The 15,623-nt window shown below is 34.9% G+C and overlaps 1 protein-coding gene across 2 annotated transcripts in view; it reads left to right on the top strand.

Annotated features, from left to right (window-relative positions):
• Window positions 1-15,623, top strand: part of CTSH (cathepsin H) — a 44,635-nt gene that overhangs the window by 9,904 nt on the left and 19,108 nt on the right. For both annotated transcript variants that reach the window (XM_051981140.1, XM_051981141.1), the window contains exon 5: window positions 10,644-10,748. In XM_051981140.1, coding sequence (XP_051837100.1) covers window positions 10,644-10,748 — 105 coding nt within the window. The remainder of the gene's footprint in view (window positions 1-10,643; window positions 10,749-15,623) is intronic.

Here is a 15,623-nt window from a genome sequence, read left to right as displayed (position 1 = left end):
TGATATAACAATAGGTAGGGATACACTGGGAATTTTAATCACAACTCTGCACAAAATGGCCTAGGCTACAAGGGTGTCTTCTTACTGTAAGCAGCAGTGGGATTCAGTAGCCCCCTGAGAATCTAAATAGTATTTTAAGGACTGCACTGCTCATCTCCTGGTGAGAAGAAAGTGTTAGAAAAGGCACCCTAAAAATTGTCCATTTACCCAATCCTGGCCTGTTTACCATGGCAGGTAGGGATAACAACCTTCAATTGAAACAAAAAATATACAAAACTTCTACAAATATGATTCCACTCACCATCAAGTACATGGAATATGCACACACTTATGGGCAACACAAAATCCAGCAGAACTGAAAGATGAACAATTCTTATCACAAGAAAATCCAGCAGTTGTCACATCCCAATAGCAGCCCTGCATGAAATAAGCCTGGCAAATGAAGGCCTACAAGAGCTGAATATGCATTTTTCAATGAAGAACAGCACCCATGAAGCTGATGCCAGTTTTATAGTGAAAATTAATCTAATCAACAAGCTAGTATGCCTACTAAAAGAAGTGAATGGGAGGCTCATGATAATGTGATTGCCTTTTTTCAGCAAAGTACCACATCACTTTCATTAGTGCCTATGCTTCTACTATGATGAACCCTACCCAATAAGGTAAAGAAAAATTTTATGAAGACCTAGAGACCCTCATCATCAATGGATAAGTTTATAATTCTGGTGACTTGAATGCTAGAGTAGGTACAGAGTATCAAACATGGAGTCATAGACAAGTGGACTAGTTCTTGGGAAGAATGGAGTTGTAAACAGCAACAGCAATGTACTTACTACTGAAGGCATGTGCATCTCATGACCCTCTTATCTCCAACACCATCTTCCATTTACCTAAATGCAATAAATAAATAAAACTTCATGGGTGCACCCTCACAGTAAACATTTGGCATGTCATAAGACGATTTCATTGTTAGAAAAGACAGGATGTGAGTATGATAGAGATGTGTGGCACAGAATACTGCAATAATAATAGACATCCTCTCCAATCTAAGTATTTGCATTCAACAAAAGTGGCAAGATGACTGCTATTTAATATCAACAGATTAGAGTGCTACTCTGAGCTGGAACAGTTCATAGCTAACTTGGAAGAAATACTAAAGAAGGGAAAGGGACCTATATGTGCCAAAATGTTTGTGGCAGCCCTGTTTGTAGTGGCTAGAAGCTGGAAAATGAATGGATGCCCATCAATTGGAGAATGGTTGAGTAAATTGTGGTATATGAATGTTATGGAATATTATTGTTCTGTAAGAAACGACCAGCAGGATGAATACAGAGAAGACTGGCGAGACTTACACGAACTGATGCTAAGTGAAATGAGCAGAACCAGGAGATCATTATATACCTCAACAATGATACTGTTGAGGATGTATTCTGATGGAAGTGGATCTCTTTGATAAAGAGAGCTAATTCAGTTTCAATTGATCAAGGATGGACAGAAGCAGCTACATCCAAAGAAAGAACACTGGGAAATGAATATAAATTGCTTGCATTTTTGTTTTTCTTCCCAGATTATTTCTACCTTCTGAATCCAATTCTCCCTTTGCAACAAGAGAATTATTCGGTTCTGCACACATATACTGTATCTAGGATATACTGTAATCTATTTAACATGTAAAGGACTGCTTGCCATCTGGGGGAGGGGGTGAAGGGAGGGAGGGGAAAAATCGGAACAGAAGTGAATGCAAAGGATAATGTTGTAAAAAATTACCCTGGCATGGGTTCTGTCAATAAAAAGTTATTTAAAAAAAAAAAAAAAAAGAACATTCACAAATATCAAGACTGATTTAGCAGAATTGATGGAGAAATTGAAAAGCTGCCAAATGAAAAAACGAGAACAGGGTTTACCAGCAAGATAGTTCATCTGTCTCTAATAACTGTATCACAAGTAAAGCACAAACAAAACTTGGAGAGATGCAGGATTCTTGGCTCAGTAAGAAGGCAAATGAAATTCATTTTTACAGTTAGTAACCACCTAAAGTGTTTTTATGATACCGTGAAGGCTATTTATAGACCAAAGACCTTTGATGTATCTCGGCTATGAAGCATTAATTAATGAGATGGATATGATCCTGAAAAGATGAACTGAACATTTTCATCCTCAACAGATTGCCATCAATCAATGCTGAAGCCATTGATCTTTTCCCTCAGGTTGAAGTCAATCCCTCTCTAGCCAAATTTCCAACTGAAAGTTTTTGAATGCCATTAGACTCCTCTCCTGTGGCAAAGCACCGGGTGCTGATTCTATTTTAGTTGAGGTTTATAAAATAAGGGGGTCCATTGCTCATACAAAAGCTGACTAAAATTTTTCAGGTTATATGACAAGAGGAGATTATCTCCCAGGAGTTCAAGGATACCTCCATTGTCCAGATGTATAAAGGAAAAGGAAATAAATTGTCCTGTGACAATCACAGGGCAAGAGTCACTCTCATAGTCATTGCTGCAAGATTCTTGCTAGAGTCCTCCTTAATAAGCTTTCCCTGGAAGATAATCATCTACCTGAGAGCCAATATAGCTTCAGAAAAGGCCCAGAAATGGTCAGTATGGTGTTTGCTACCTGAGAACAGAAGAAATTCCAGGAGCAGAACAGAGGTCTGCACATTGTGAACCTGACCAGGGCCTTTGATACTGTCAGTTGTAAAGGATTATGGAAAATTATGCCAAAAATATATCAAAATTTGGTTGCCTGGAGTTCATCGAAATTGTACAACACTTTCATGATGTCATGTTTTCCTGTATTCTAATCAATGGATGATGCTCTTGCACTTTCCTAGTCACCAATAGAATGAAACAGAACTGTGTGCTTGCTCCCATACTTTTTAGCATGGTACTTTCAGCAATGTTGTCAGGCCTTTTCAATGAGAACAAGAGTGGTATGAAAGTCAGCTACCATACTGATGGTAAATTATTCAACTTGAAAGGCTACAAGCTAACTAAAGTGGAGGGAGAGTAGATGTATGATTTTTTTGCTTGCAGATGAATGTGTACCCATTGCAACTTCTGAAACTGATGTGCAACAATGTGTGGATTGATTCTCTGCTGCTTATGCTAATTTTGAACTAACAATTAACACCAAGAAAACACAGTAGCTAAGGTAACTTAAGAAGAAACATGAGGTGTACAGATTTAGAAAATCCAAACCAAATGTTCAGTTGGCCTATTTGTGCCCAACTTGTGTTAAAGCATTCCAAATCTGTATTGGTCTGGTCAGCCAGTCAGACACACTGGAACTTGAATGAAAGATAGTGATGTCATTTTGGTCCTCTTCAAGAGTGAAGGCCAACACTTAGCAGTACCAAACCTAAAACTATATTATAAAGCAGCAGTCATCAAAACCATTTGCTACTAAAAAATAGAGTGGTGGATCAGTGAAATAAATTAGATAAACACAACACAATAAGTAAGTCATATAAAAATCTAGTTTCTGGAATAAGAACTCATGAATTGACAAAAATTTCTGGAAAAACTAAAAATAATATGTAAGAAATTTGGCATAGACCTAGATCTCATACCCCATACGAAAATAAGGTCAAAATGGATACATGATTTGGGCATAAAGGATGATACCATAAACAAATTAGGAGAACAAGGGATAAATTACTTATCAGATCCTTGGAGAAGGGAGGAATTTATGACCAAAGCAGAACCAGAGAACCATTATGAAAGGCAAAATGGACAAATTTGATTACATTAAATTAAAAAGGGTTTGCACAAATAAAACCAACAGAAACAAGATTAAAAGGAAAGTACAAAGCTGGGAAAAAATCTTTACAGCCAGTTTTTCTGATAAAAGTCTCATTTCTAAAATATGTAAAGAACTGTATCAAATTTATAAGAGTACACATCATTTGCCAATTAATAAATGGTCAAAGGATATGAACAGACAATTTTCAGATGATGAAATTAAAGCCATTTATAGTTACATGAAAAAATGCTCTAAATCACTATTGATTTGAGAATTGCAAATTAAAACAGCTCTGAGGTACTACCTCATACCTCTCAAATTGGCTAAGATGACAGGAAAGGATAATGATAAATGTTGGAGGGGATGTGGGAAAACCAGGATGCTAATGCATTGCTGGTAGAGTTGTGAACTGATTCAACCATTTTGAAGAGCTATCTGGAACTATCCCCAAAGGACTATCAAATTGTGCATACCCTTTGATCCAGCAATGCCACTACTGGGTCTGTATCCCAAGGAAATCATAAAGGAGGGAAAAGGACACACTTATAAAAAAAAATTGTAGCAGCTCATTTTGTGGTCACAAAGAATTGGAAAAGAAGTGGAAGCCCATCAATTGGGGAATGCTGAACAAGTTGTGGTACATGAAGGTAATGGAATATTATTGTTCTATAAAAAATTATGAACAAGCTGATTATAGAAAGGTTTGGAAAGAATTCTATGAACTGATGCTGAGCAAAACAAGAAGAATCAGGAATACATTGTATACAATAACAGCAAGAATGTGCAGTGATCAACTATGAAAGGCTTGGTTCTTCTCAGTAGTTCGTTTATTCAAAGTAATCTCAATAGACTTTGGACAGAAAGTGCCATCTGCAGCCAGAAAAAGAAGTAAAGAGACAATGTAAATCAACACATGCTATGTTCACTTCTTTTTTCTTTTTTTCCTTTTTCCCATGGTTGGGAGAAAAGAAAAAATCATTTGCTCTGATTTTTCTCTCCCAATATAATTCATAAAACAATGTATATTAAAAATAAACTCAAAAAAGGGCCAACAATCAACCAGTAAATGCCTTTTCCAAAAGCTAATTAGATCTAATTGTTGTCAACTAGTAACCACATAGATGAGAGCTCATGAACTATAAATAACATTAAAGAATAGTTTCCAACCCCTATATAGATTCCTGAGGATGGAGCAGCTTCTCTCTGGGGATCTGACTTGCCAGTTTAAGTGCAAGTGTGAGAGTATGTCCAAAGCATGTGTTACAGGAACAGTGAGAGAGTCTTAAAAGCTGAAGTGAATTCATGAATCATCCATAAATGTATTTACTCAGTTTTCGTGGGTCTGTAATCTTATTGCTGTAGGGAATGCTTCCATTGGTATAAGTTGTAACCTACCTGTGTCCTCTCATTCTTTGTGTTTCTTTTGCATATTCTTCCACAGATATTCTACAAGGGATTTTCAACAAACATATCTGAAACCTTCCTTTAGATCTTTTTATATTTAGCAATTACTAGTGAAGCAATCTAGTAATATGATTACTCCAACTTGTTTCCATTCATATTGCCTCAGTGGTATACTTCAAGAGGATTATTACCTGTAAGGTCTCCAAAATGAAGTACTCTGGAAGCAATAATGGAGTAGATGTCAGAAGTCTTGGATTCTAATCCTGATACTTTTGTGTGAATTTGGGCAAGTCATTTAATCTCAGTTTGTTCATCTATAAAATAGAAATGAACAGGAAGAATCTTGTTTCATAGTGGTATGGAGATCAAATAAGGGGAATGTATATGAAAGAACTTTATAAACTATAAAATGTTTAGTATTATTACTATCATTCTGAGATATTTTTATTTGAGTATTAGATCAGAATAGCTGAGGCTGACCTGTCCTTTATGATAAGAGAGCAGAACAAGGTATGGAGTTCCACTGGCAGAGGAAATCTTTTTCAGGATCTCACAAGACAGGCTTTGGATATAAGTAACTACCTTGAAAGGTTTTTTTCCTGGTCTTGACTTTCTAGTCAAACAATTTACCTTGTTATGAGGAAAAGAAGTTTCCTAGAAGCATAGAAGCTCAGAATTGGGAAGGAATGTCAAAGGTCATCTGATTGAAACTATTAGTTATACTAATAATACTAAGATTTAAATAGGACAACTAGGTGACAAAGTGTATAGAGTGCAAAACCTGGAGTCAGGACTAAGTTCCAAGGGTACTTCATATTGGCTGTGTGATCCTGGGTGAGTTTTCTTAACGCATTCAAATTAAATTCATTAACTTCTCCAAACCTACCCTGCACCACCACCATCACCACCATCACCTTCTATATTTCTGTTGGTGGTATCATCTTCAACTGATTCTTCCATCTTTGTCTCATACTTTCCACCCTTAATTGTTATTGCAGTAAAATTTGAATTCACTGGTTTAGTTCTACCCTTTCCCATCCTCCATGGCATCTATCAGTGGCCTTTTCTTAAGTTGCAGTGAGTTTCCTGTTTTCAAATTTCTTAAAACCCAGTCTGCTTCCTATATCATATTTATTTGTATCTTCCCTCATTCCTTGAAAGCAGGAATTGTGTATCTTCAGCATGTAGCACATTGCATACAGTAAGAGCTTAATAAACATTGCAGTTCAAGCTGAAAAGAACCTCAAAGCTTATCTGGTCCAACTTTCCTCCTTTAAAAATAAGAAAATAAATCTCAAGAGATGCTGTAACTAGCCCGAGAGCTAGTGAATGGCAGAGTTGAAATTTGAACTAAAATTGGCCTCTAAAAGCTAGTGGTACCATACTACAGTGATTTACTGTATCCTATGAATCAATGAGCCAGCAAGGTTACATGATTAAGCTGAGATTACACATATAGAACTAGGGCTTGAACCTAGTTCTTCTTAATCCTAGTGGCAAATTCAGTGTTAATCCTACTTTCAGTTTTCCTCATCACATCAAATCCTTGATACAATTCTGAAGTAAAAAGGATAGATTTTATTATCCCCATTATTTATTCTCTAACAAAAAATATGGTAAAATGAATAGAGTGGTGAACCCAAGCCAGGAAGATTCATCATTTTGAGTTCAAATCCAGCCTCAGACACACATTATGTGATCCTGAGCAAATCATTTAACCCTATTTGCCTCCATTTCCTCATCTATAAAATGAGCTAGAGAAGAAAATGGTAACCCACTTTAGTATCTTTGCCAAGAAAATTTCAAAGAGTCTAGAATGATTGAACAATAATCAAAACATGAATGAAATAATTACCCTTTGATTCTTTTTCCTAACAGCTGTTACTTCCTAATCAGCTCTTTCCTTCATTTCTCTGATACCCACTAGTTTTACAAATTTATTTTTGTTGAAAAAGGGGAAACTTCTATAAAATACCCAATATGATTTAAAGAGGAGATATTTCTTCAAAGTGTCTATTTTGTTTGAGAATATCAATTTTTACTTATATCCTAAATTTCCTACTTCTCCTCATTTTTAGGAGAATAATCTACACGTCAAAAATATCTTTGACCACAATATGAGAAGACATAATATGTAATAGACATTGTTACAGCCAAGCAACTAACTAGAAAGTATAGAGATTACAAAATCCCACTGTACTTATTGCTGATCATTTAAAAAGCAAAAGGGTAAAGAAAGCAAAGAAGACCATTGACATATTTTAAAATGCACAAAAGAGAAGAGAAGAAAGTTCATCTACTGCCTATACAAATAGAAGCAAGATAGCTATTAATATAACACTGAATTTAGTATTTTTAAAGTTGCACAAAATAGGCACCATTTCACATATAATCCTCTCTTTTTCCATTCTAATATAGATATGCAAATGTTCTCTGTCATATTTGTTAAATTCAAAAATAAATTTTTTTAAAAACGTTTGATTCAGTAAAGGGAAATGCTCACTTAAGGCTTTTGGTCAGTGATGTGTCTCATTTATAACTTAGAGCTAAGATTTTTGAAAATTAATAACAGATAACATTGTTCAAAGGCATTCTGGTTATTAATATTAAGCAAGGAAAACAACAGAAACATAAGCTCACAAAAGAGGAATTTTGCATCATCCTGGAAGATGACCATCACTGAGACCAAACAAGAGTAAAATATTCCTGTTTTCAGTGGTATTGTTTTAAACACAGCAAGCTCTGGAAGATTATAAAGCCTCATGAATTATAGCATAAGTCCATATAAGAATTTGACCTACCCATCCACTATTCATACAAGAAAAACTCGATGATTAAAGAATGTCTATTGTCCAGAATATGATATGCACTTGAAAAATCTATAGAGCTCTCTCATCTTTTAATTCATCTATTTGAAACAAAACTGAAAATGGTCTATCAGGTGAGTGCAGAATTGAGCAGGAGTAGTATAGGCTGGATTGCCTTTGAGACTTCCTCACTCTAAATGATTTCAAGCTCATCCCTGAAACAAATATTTTTAACAAGAATATTTTGATGAATGATGGAAAACCACAGTATCCAAAGAATTGAATCTACACGTCACCTAAAGAACAATGAAGAGGCACTTTATGGGTATGAGCAGACTAATACACATTACAAATGAGGAATTTCTTAGAAGCTTTTCTTTAATGTCAACAATCATGTATGATCAGAAAAGTTGATCATGCATTGTTAAGAATATTTGAGAGCATGTGAACATGAGATACATAATGGGCTGCAATCTGCATCATTCAGCGGCATGTGCAATTTGATGAAATTATATATTCCTGAAAATCTATGATAGTCGGTTGGAACCATGTTTACCATCTCTTTGGTCATCCCCACAATATCAACTCTAAATAATCATGACAGTCATGTTACCAGAGTGCCATAACACTGTTGAATTTTCAAATGAGCTGGAGTTGCATGAAAGGAGTGAATTATAACTATTTTTAGGCACAGTACACAATAGTTACAAAGCAGATATTTAATGACTATCAGAGGGAGATTTGATACAACTTACCAGCCCTAATCTCGAGTTTTGTACATTAATATTTGTTTTAAAAACTCAGACTCTAAGCTTTAACTTGTAAGAAACATAGATCACTCTGTATCATGAAAAAGAAATTGAGATAAAGGTTAATTTAGAAGCTCTTGTAAGATGTAGAAATTTCACTGAGTCTTTTGTGCAATCAATAATATAGGTAGAATTTGGACAGCACTTTCTCAATGTTTAATGCTGGTGGTACTATTGGTAGGTATTATTATTATCATCCCTATTTTTAAAGATAAGGAAATTGAAGCAGACAGAGGTTAAATGACTTGCTCAAAATCACACAGATAGTAAAAGTCTGAGACAAGATTTGAATTCAGATCTTCCCTATCCAGGTCCACCACTGTATACATTGTGCCAATTAACTATCTATTTCTGTATTCTTAACTACTAATACTAAAGAGAAATGGAAGTAGGGATAAGACCAGATTGGAAGATGTTTTATGTGGTGATCTTTTTCTTCTTTAAAATATAATATGAGATGGTTCTCTCTGGAAGAAAGCAGGTTTCTCGGGGAGGTTTTCTGGAGACAGCCTTAGTTTCAGTTAAGAGTAATAATTATCCCAAATTCAGCCAGCTGGTAAAAATACAAATGTTTATTTCTCCTTCTAAGTCTTATCTCTTTCCTTGGGTCCGGATAGCTAGATTCTTAGAGGCCTATCTTTCTGCTCCATTCCAAGAGCTCCCTCCGAATGTCTCCAAATCCAAAGGCTTGTCCTTCAGTACTCCAGCCAACCAAGTGGAAAATGAAGTAGATCTCTCTTGCCTTGGAGAGAAGGCTTGGTCCTTTGCTTCTTCCTCTGCTTTCTTCAGCCTCCAGAGCCAGCACCAAGTTGAATCTGTCTTGCCTCTCAGAGAGCCTTATCAATCTTCAGCTGAACTCTCGACTCATAGCTTCTTCCTCTGAAAACTCTTCTGGCTGGCTCCTTTGAAGCTCTATTTATTAGAGAGAGAGGAATTGTGCCATGCGAGAGAGAGGGATTATGAGTTTCTCCCATAGTGCTCTCTGGCCCTAAGAGCTTCAAGGGAGGTGTGAATTCACAAAGTTACAAAGTTTACTTTGTGAATCTCCCATACTAGTGAATTCCAATAAGTAAAGGTGTAAACACAAGCATTGTATTAATTAGTTCTACTTAGTACCTTGTTTCAGGTTCTGGCCCAAAACATCTTCTTGTAAGATCAGATCAATAATCTATCAACTCTAATGAGTTAGCAGTCTATAAAGATTCCAACAGTTTTATATATAGTTAACTCTAAAGAGACAAATTGTGTAAGAGAATATCATCCTGGATTCAGATCTGTGCAAGAGATCTTCAAAATCATCTAGACTAACATCATTTTATAAATGAAATTACTGAAGCCCAGATATTTTTATATGAACTAGTTAAGTAAAACTAAAAATTAAGTGGCAGGACTGGGATTTTGGCCCAAATCATCTAATTATAGGACTAGTAGTCTTTTTAGTATACCATATTGGGAACTAATAACTCTATGTTCAGCCCTAAATAACTATTAACATTCCACTGATAACTATAACTCTTCAAGACTTTTTAAATTGCTTCTCACTTGCCTGTATTTGTTCATTTTCATTTGTTATATTCCCTTTTGATTGCTTGCAATAAAAATCCTCCAAATACTTCAAAAAAGGCTATGTTTGCTTAGAAAAGGGGTAGGGGTGGGAGAGCATATAGTGGAAGCTCTTAAATTCTGAAAGACATGGATTCAGCTGCTGGTTGATGCCAATTTCATCTTGGAAGTATTTGGTTTTTTAATGCTGAATTTTATTGCAGAGGTCTTATGTGCCTTCCACTTATGGAATCTCTGTACTATATATTCTAGTTTAACTGTTTCCTTTTTTTAAAAAAAATTAAGCATTTTTTCTAACAAAGGTATTTTGTAATTTCAGAATTGTTCAGCTACTAAAGGCAGCCATATTCGACGGCATGGTCCATACCCAGAATTTGTGGACTGGAGAAAGAAAGGAAATTTTGTCTCACCAGTGAAAAACCAGGTAAGGACAATTATTTGATGAATTTCCCAATAATTTCTGTGAAATAGTCTCATCCATAAACAGTTTACCAGTCTTAAATAACAGAAAAATATAAGACTTGTAGGAAGAAAATCCATAAAGTCTTTTTCCCCTTCAGCTCATAATTCTACACTCTTCCCCTAACTAGTCACAATTACAATTTTTTCTTCCCTAACCCAATTCATAGAATCTTCAAATTTTAGTGTTGAAATTGTCTTCCAAGTCTTTTGGGATCCTGCATTTCATTCCAGTTGTTAACTGTCCCTCTTAAATCATATGTAAATTTGATAAAGCATTTCACTTATCTAGGTCATTGGTAAAAATGTTAAATAGATAAGAATAGGCCAAATTTGTGGAGACTCTGAGAGACTCCCCTTTAAGTTAAAACACAAATGATAGAGCTCTTTGGTTTCAGCCATTCACAATAAGTTCTAAATGCTCCTGACTGAAAGGTCTAATCACATCTCCCTCTTGTCTATAAGGACAAAAGGAGCAGCATGTTATAATATAGGGAGTCTGAGACCTGCCTCAGATACTTACTAGCTGTGTGATACCAGGAAGTCACTTAACCATTTTGGAACTCAGTTTATGCAGCTATAAAATGAGAGGGATGGATTTCATATCTTCTAAGGACTTACCAGTACTAAATATATGATTATTAAAAGATAACATGGATGACTTATTAAAAATACATTCTTTCCTAACTGATACCTTTTGATATCTGATGAAACAATATATGGGGAGAGATAAAAGAGAAGAGATACTTCAAGGTTCTGGTCAAGTTAATGTATGAATGGTAGTTTAAGCTTTGGACCAAGAGAAAAAGCCTATCTTAAATTAAATTAATATGATGATCCAAAATTTGTCTAATAACTGTATGTACTATATAAAAGATAGTCTCTAATTATCCTGCATTTAATAACTGTTTTGACTCTTCCTTACAGTATCAAAATTAGGAGCTTAATGGATCAAACATTATATTTGAAATGGATTCAAAGTCTGAAAAACCTGGATTTTTCAAATCTCAATTTTGCTACCTAACTTTAACTACCTACCTATGTAGCCTTGGGCTAGTAGTATCCTAAACTTTATGGGCTTCAGTTTCCTCTTGTAAAATGCTGGCACATGTGGTCTCTAAGGCCCCTTCCAACTAAATATCTGACCCCATATGAGTATGTTCTTCATGTCTATGTTTCTTTTTTTTTTTAATAATAGCTTTTTATTTTCAAAATACATGCAAAGATAGTTTTCAACATTAATCCTTGCAAAACCATGTATTCTAAATTTTTCTCCCTTCCTTCCTTCCATCCCCCTCCTCTAGAAGCAAATAATCCAATATAGGTTAAAAATGTGTAGTTCTTCTGAACATATTTCCACATATATTATGCTGCACAAGAAAAATCTTATCAAAAAAGAAAAAATGAGAAAGGAGAAAAAAAACAAGCAAACAGCAAGAAAGGTGAAACTACTATGTTATGATCCATATTCAGTCCCCATAGTCCTCTTTCTAGATGCAAATGGCTCTCTCCATTACAAATCCATTGGAATTGTCCTGATTTACCTCATTGTTGAAAAGAGTCACGTCCATCAGATTTGATCATCATATAATCTTCTTGTTGCTATGTATAATTTTTTCTTGTTTCTACTCACTTTACTTAGCATCAGTTCATGTTAAGTCTTTCCAGGCTTTTCTGAAATCATCCTGCTGGTCATTTCTTATAGAACAATAATATTGCATTAGATTCACATACCAAAACTTATTCACTCATTCCTTCTAGTTCCTTGCCACTACAAAAAGGGCTGCTACAAACATTTTTGCAAATTGGGTCCTTTTCTCTTTCTCTTTTTTATGATGATCTGTGGGATACAAACCCAGTAAAGACACTCCTGAATAAAAGGGTATGCATAGTTTGATAGCTCTTTGGGCATAGTTCCAAATTGCTCTCCAGAATGATTAGATCACTTTATAACTCCACCAACAATGTATTAGTATCCCAGTTTTCCAACATTTATCTTTATCTTTTCCTGTCATCTTAGTTAATCAATCTGAGAGATGTAGAGGTGTACCTCAGAGTTGTCTTAATTTCTATTTCTCTAATTAATAGTGATTTAGAATATTTTTCACATTGATAAATCTGCCTTATGAAAGATTTCACCCATGACTTCCAATCCTTGAATCTTTCTCTTTCTCACCTAAATTTACATATCTCTTCCTTACCATGAGATCACAGCTATGACCTATTGGTATACATCAGTAAGAATGGAAAGCTCATTCATCTAAAGGTTAACAGACTTGAGTTCAAGTTTCTAGTCCTGCCTCTAATTAGCGATCTAACCCTAACAAATCACTTCTCTCATTGAGCCTTAGTTTCCTCATCTGTAAAATGAGACAGACAATCCCTAATGTCCTTTTTCATTACCGTTCCATGATTCAGTGTCTAAGTCACCTGATCTAGGTTATAGATGGGAATTCTACTTATGAATATCTGTCAACATCCTTAAATGTCCATGACTTCAAAGGATCAAAAATATCACTCACAGACATAGTTTATTCTGGACTCATTTGTAGAAAACCCCATTGTGGAAAATAAGCTCCAGTGGCTAGCTCATTTTTTGAAATAAATTAGAAATGGAAAAAATAGAACGAGCGGTTCTCAGATTAGATAGGGATATGATAAGGGAGAGTACCAAGTAGAAAGGACATCTGCCCTCCATTTCTTTATCCAGTCCTTGTGCTCATCCAGTCCACCCAATTTTCTTTGGCAGAAACTCTTTCCAAATAATTTGAAAATATATTTTTTTGAACAGTGATTATAAAAATCCAAGATTTGATGGGCCCTTGTCTATTTCCAGGTTAGAATATAATAAATTTGAAAGCAAAAAATTCCTTCGGTATATATAGTTTACAATTTACAAAGTTCTTATTTGATTTCTTCAATCAGTTCACAAGCATTTATTAAGTGCTTTCAAAGACAGAAGTAAAACAGTCTCTGCTCTCAAGGAGCTAACAGTATAACTGGGGAAGAAATACATATACAGATATGTGTGTACATGTATATATATTTGTGTGTGTTCATGTGTGTGTATTTGTTTATTATGTTTATTATGTGCAAGTCAGAATATACTTTATCCCTAGTTTAAAAGGAAAACTGAGCTGGCTCCCCACCTATATCAAAACTCCTTTGAGTAAAGACCTTCCATGTCTTTAGGAAGTTGGGAAGAAAGCAAGATTGTAAAATTGTTTACACTAAAGAATAAATGACTAAAATCTATCCCATACATGTTTAATCCTCCTACAGGTATTTTCATTTGAAACTGGTTAACCCAAAAGAATCTCAACATTTTTAACTCTGCCTACACCTCTGACATCCCCCAAAACTGACTCCAAAGTGTTTTTTCTGATATCAACTATATTAATTCCCCTTTACCTTTTCCCCCATTACTTCTTTATTCTTCAGAATTAATCAATAAGAGGTCTATTAGCCTTTTAGATAAATATAATCCCACAAGTTTGAGCCTAAACTTTGTTTACAGATTTCTAGTCATCCTATTGAGTCATTTCTTGCTCACATAGCATGGTCACTTACTCATAAGTTAAAATTAAGAGAGCATTCCAATCAAAGGAGTACTTATTCTGTTATTTGTTACAATCTGCCTACTCAGTGTAGGGGAACACTGAGTCTCCTTAGGAAATAGTACAAGAAAATAATAGAACATGAACACATAAAGCCATTTACATAAGGATATATGGATGAGTCAATAAAAATTATTTATTGAGCAACTTTTATGGACCAGGGAGCATGTAAGTGTTAAGTATTAGAGGTGGAATCTAGTTTTGGAGATAAGACATAGATATATCTAAGTATTACTACCAATAACAAGTACAAGGTGGAGGAGGGAGGGAAGTAGAAAAAGAATCAACTGGACTTGGGGACTTGATGATTGAATTGGGTTACTATAGGATAATCATGCAAAATGATGGAAATTTTAAAACTTAAAATAATGAGAGGAGAATGTGATAGGAGAGGGGATCAATTCATGAGGAAGTTCCATTTTAGACATTTTTTAAAAATTATAATAGGACTTCCAAGTGGAAAATTCTAGCCAGGTACTAGAACTATAAAACTGGAACATACATGGTGCTGAAAATGTCAGATGTGGAAGTTACCAACACTGGAGATCATAGTTGAAAAGGTGAGAGTGGCTAAAGAAAAGCAGAAATAATATATAGTCTGTCTTTGAAAATTTTCCACATCTCAAGAGTAGGAAGAAGTCAACAAGAGAAAATAGAAGGAGCAACCAGAGTTGCAGGAGAAGAACCAGTGTAGTAGTGTAGTGCAAGATTTCTTTAATTTTTTCCATTCATGACTCATTTTTGCCTGAGAAATTTTTATGTGATTCCAGATTTATAAAATAGTTATACAAATTAAACATTTTCTGGTAATAAAATCATAATTTCATAAACCCATATAGGGTCACAATCCACAGTTTAAGAAGCTTGTAGTATATTAGTTGTTCTCATACTTGATTTTAAATTACAAGATGAAAGAGAAAATTTCAAGCTAGAGATATTTACTGGAAGATACAGAGTCGGATGGAAATGATTAGCCCCAAAATTCATTCCTTGTATCTGAAGTAGTCCCTAGCCTCAGCTTCCTGCACACTGAATTGTGCTAAGGGCACCATTTATCAAAAGCGCATAACATTAATCCAACACTAAAACAACCTACAATGTCCTCCCTAACAAAAGATGTTTTTACATATTATATGATTTGATGAAGCAAAACTGGCAATATAGTATCCTCCTGTCTTGTATCTTGCATAGGATAAAATGTAGAGAAATTCAAGGAGAAGAGA

This window comes from Antechinus flavipes, chromosome 2 (genome assembly GCF_016432865.1).
Source record: "Antechinus flavipes isolate AdamAnt ecotype Samford, QLD, Australia chromosome 2, AdamAnt_v2, whole genome shotgun sequence".
Classification (NCBI taxonomy): Eukaryota; Metazoa; Chordata; class Mammalia; order Dasyuromorphia; family Dasyuridae; genus Antechinus; species Antechinus flavipes.
Note: the sequence above shows the minus strand (reverse complement) of the source record. Positions and strands in the feature narration are given on the sequence as shown.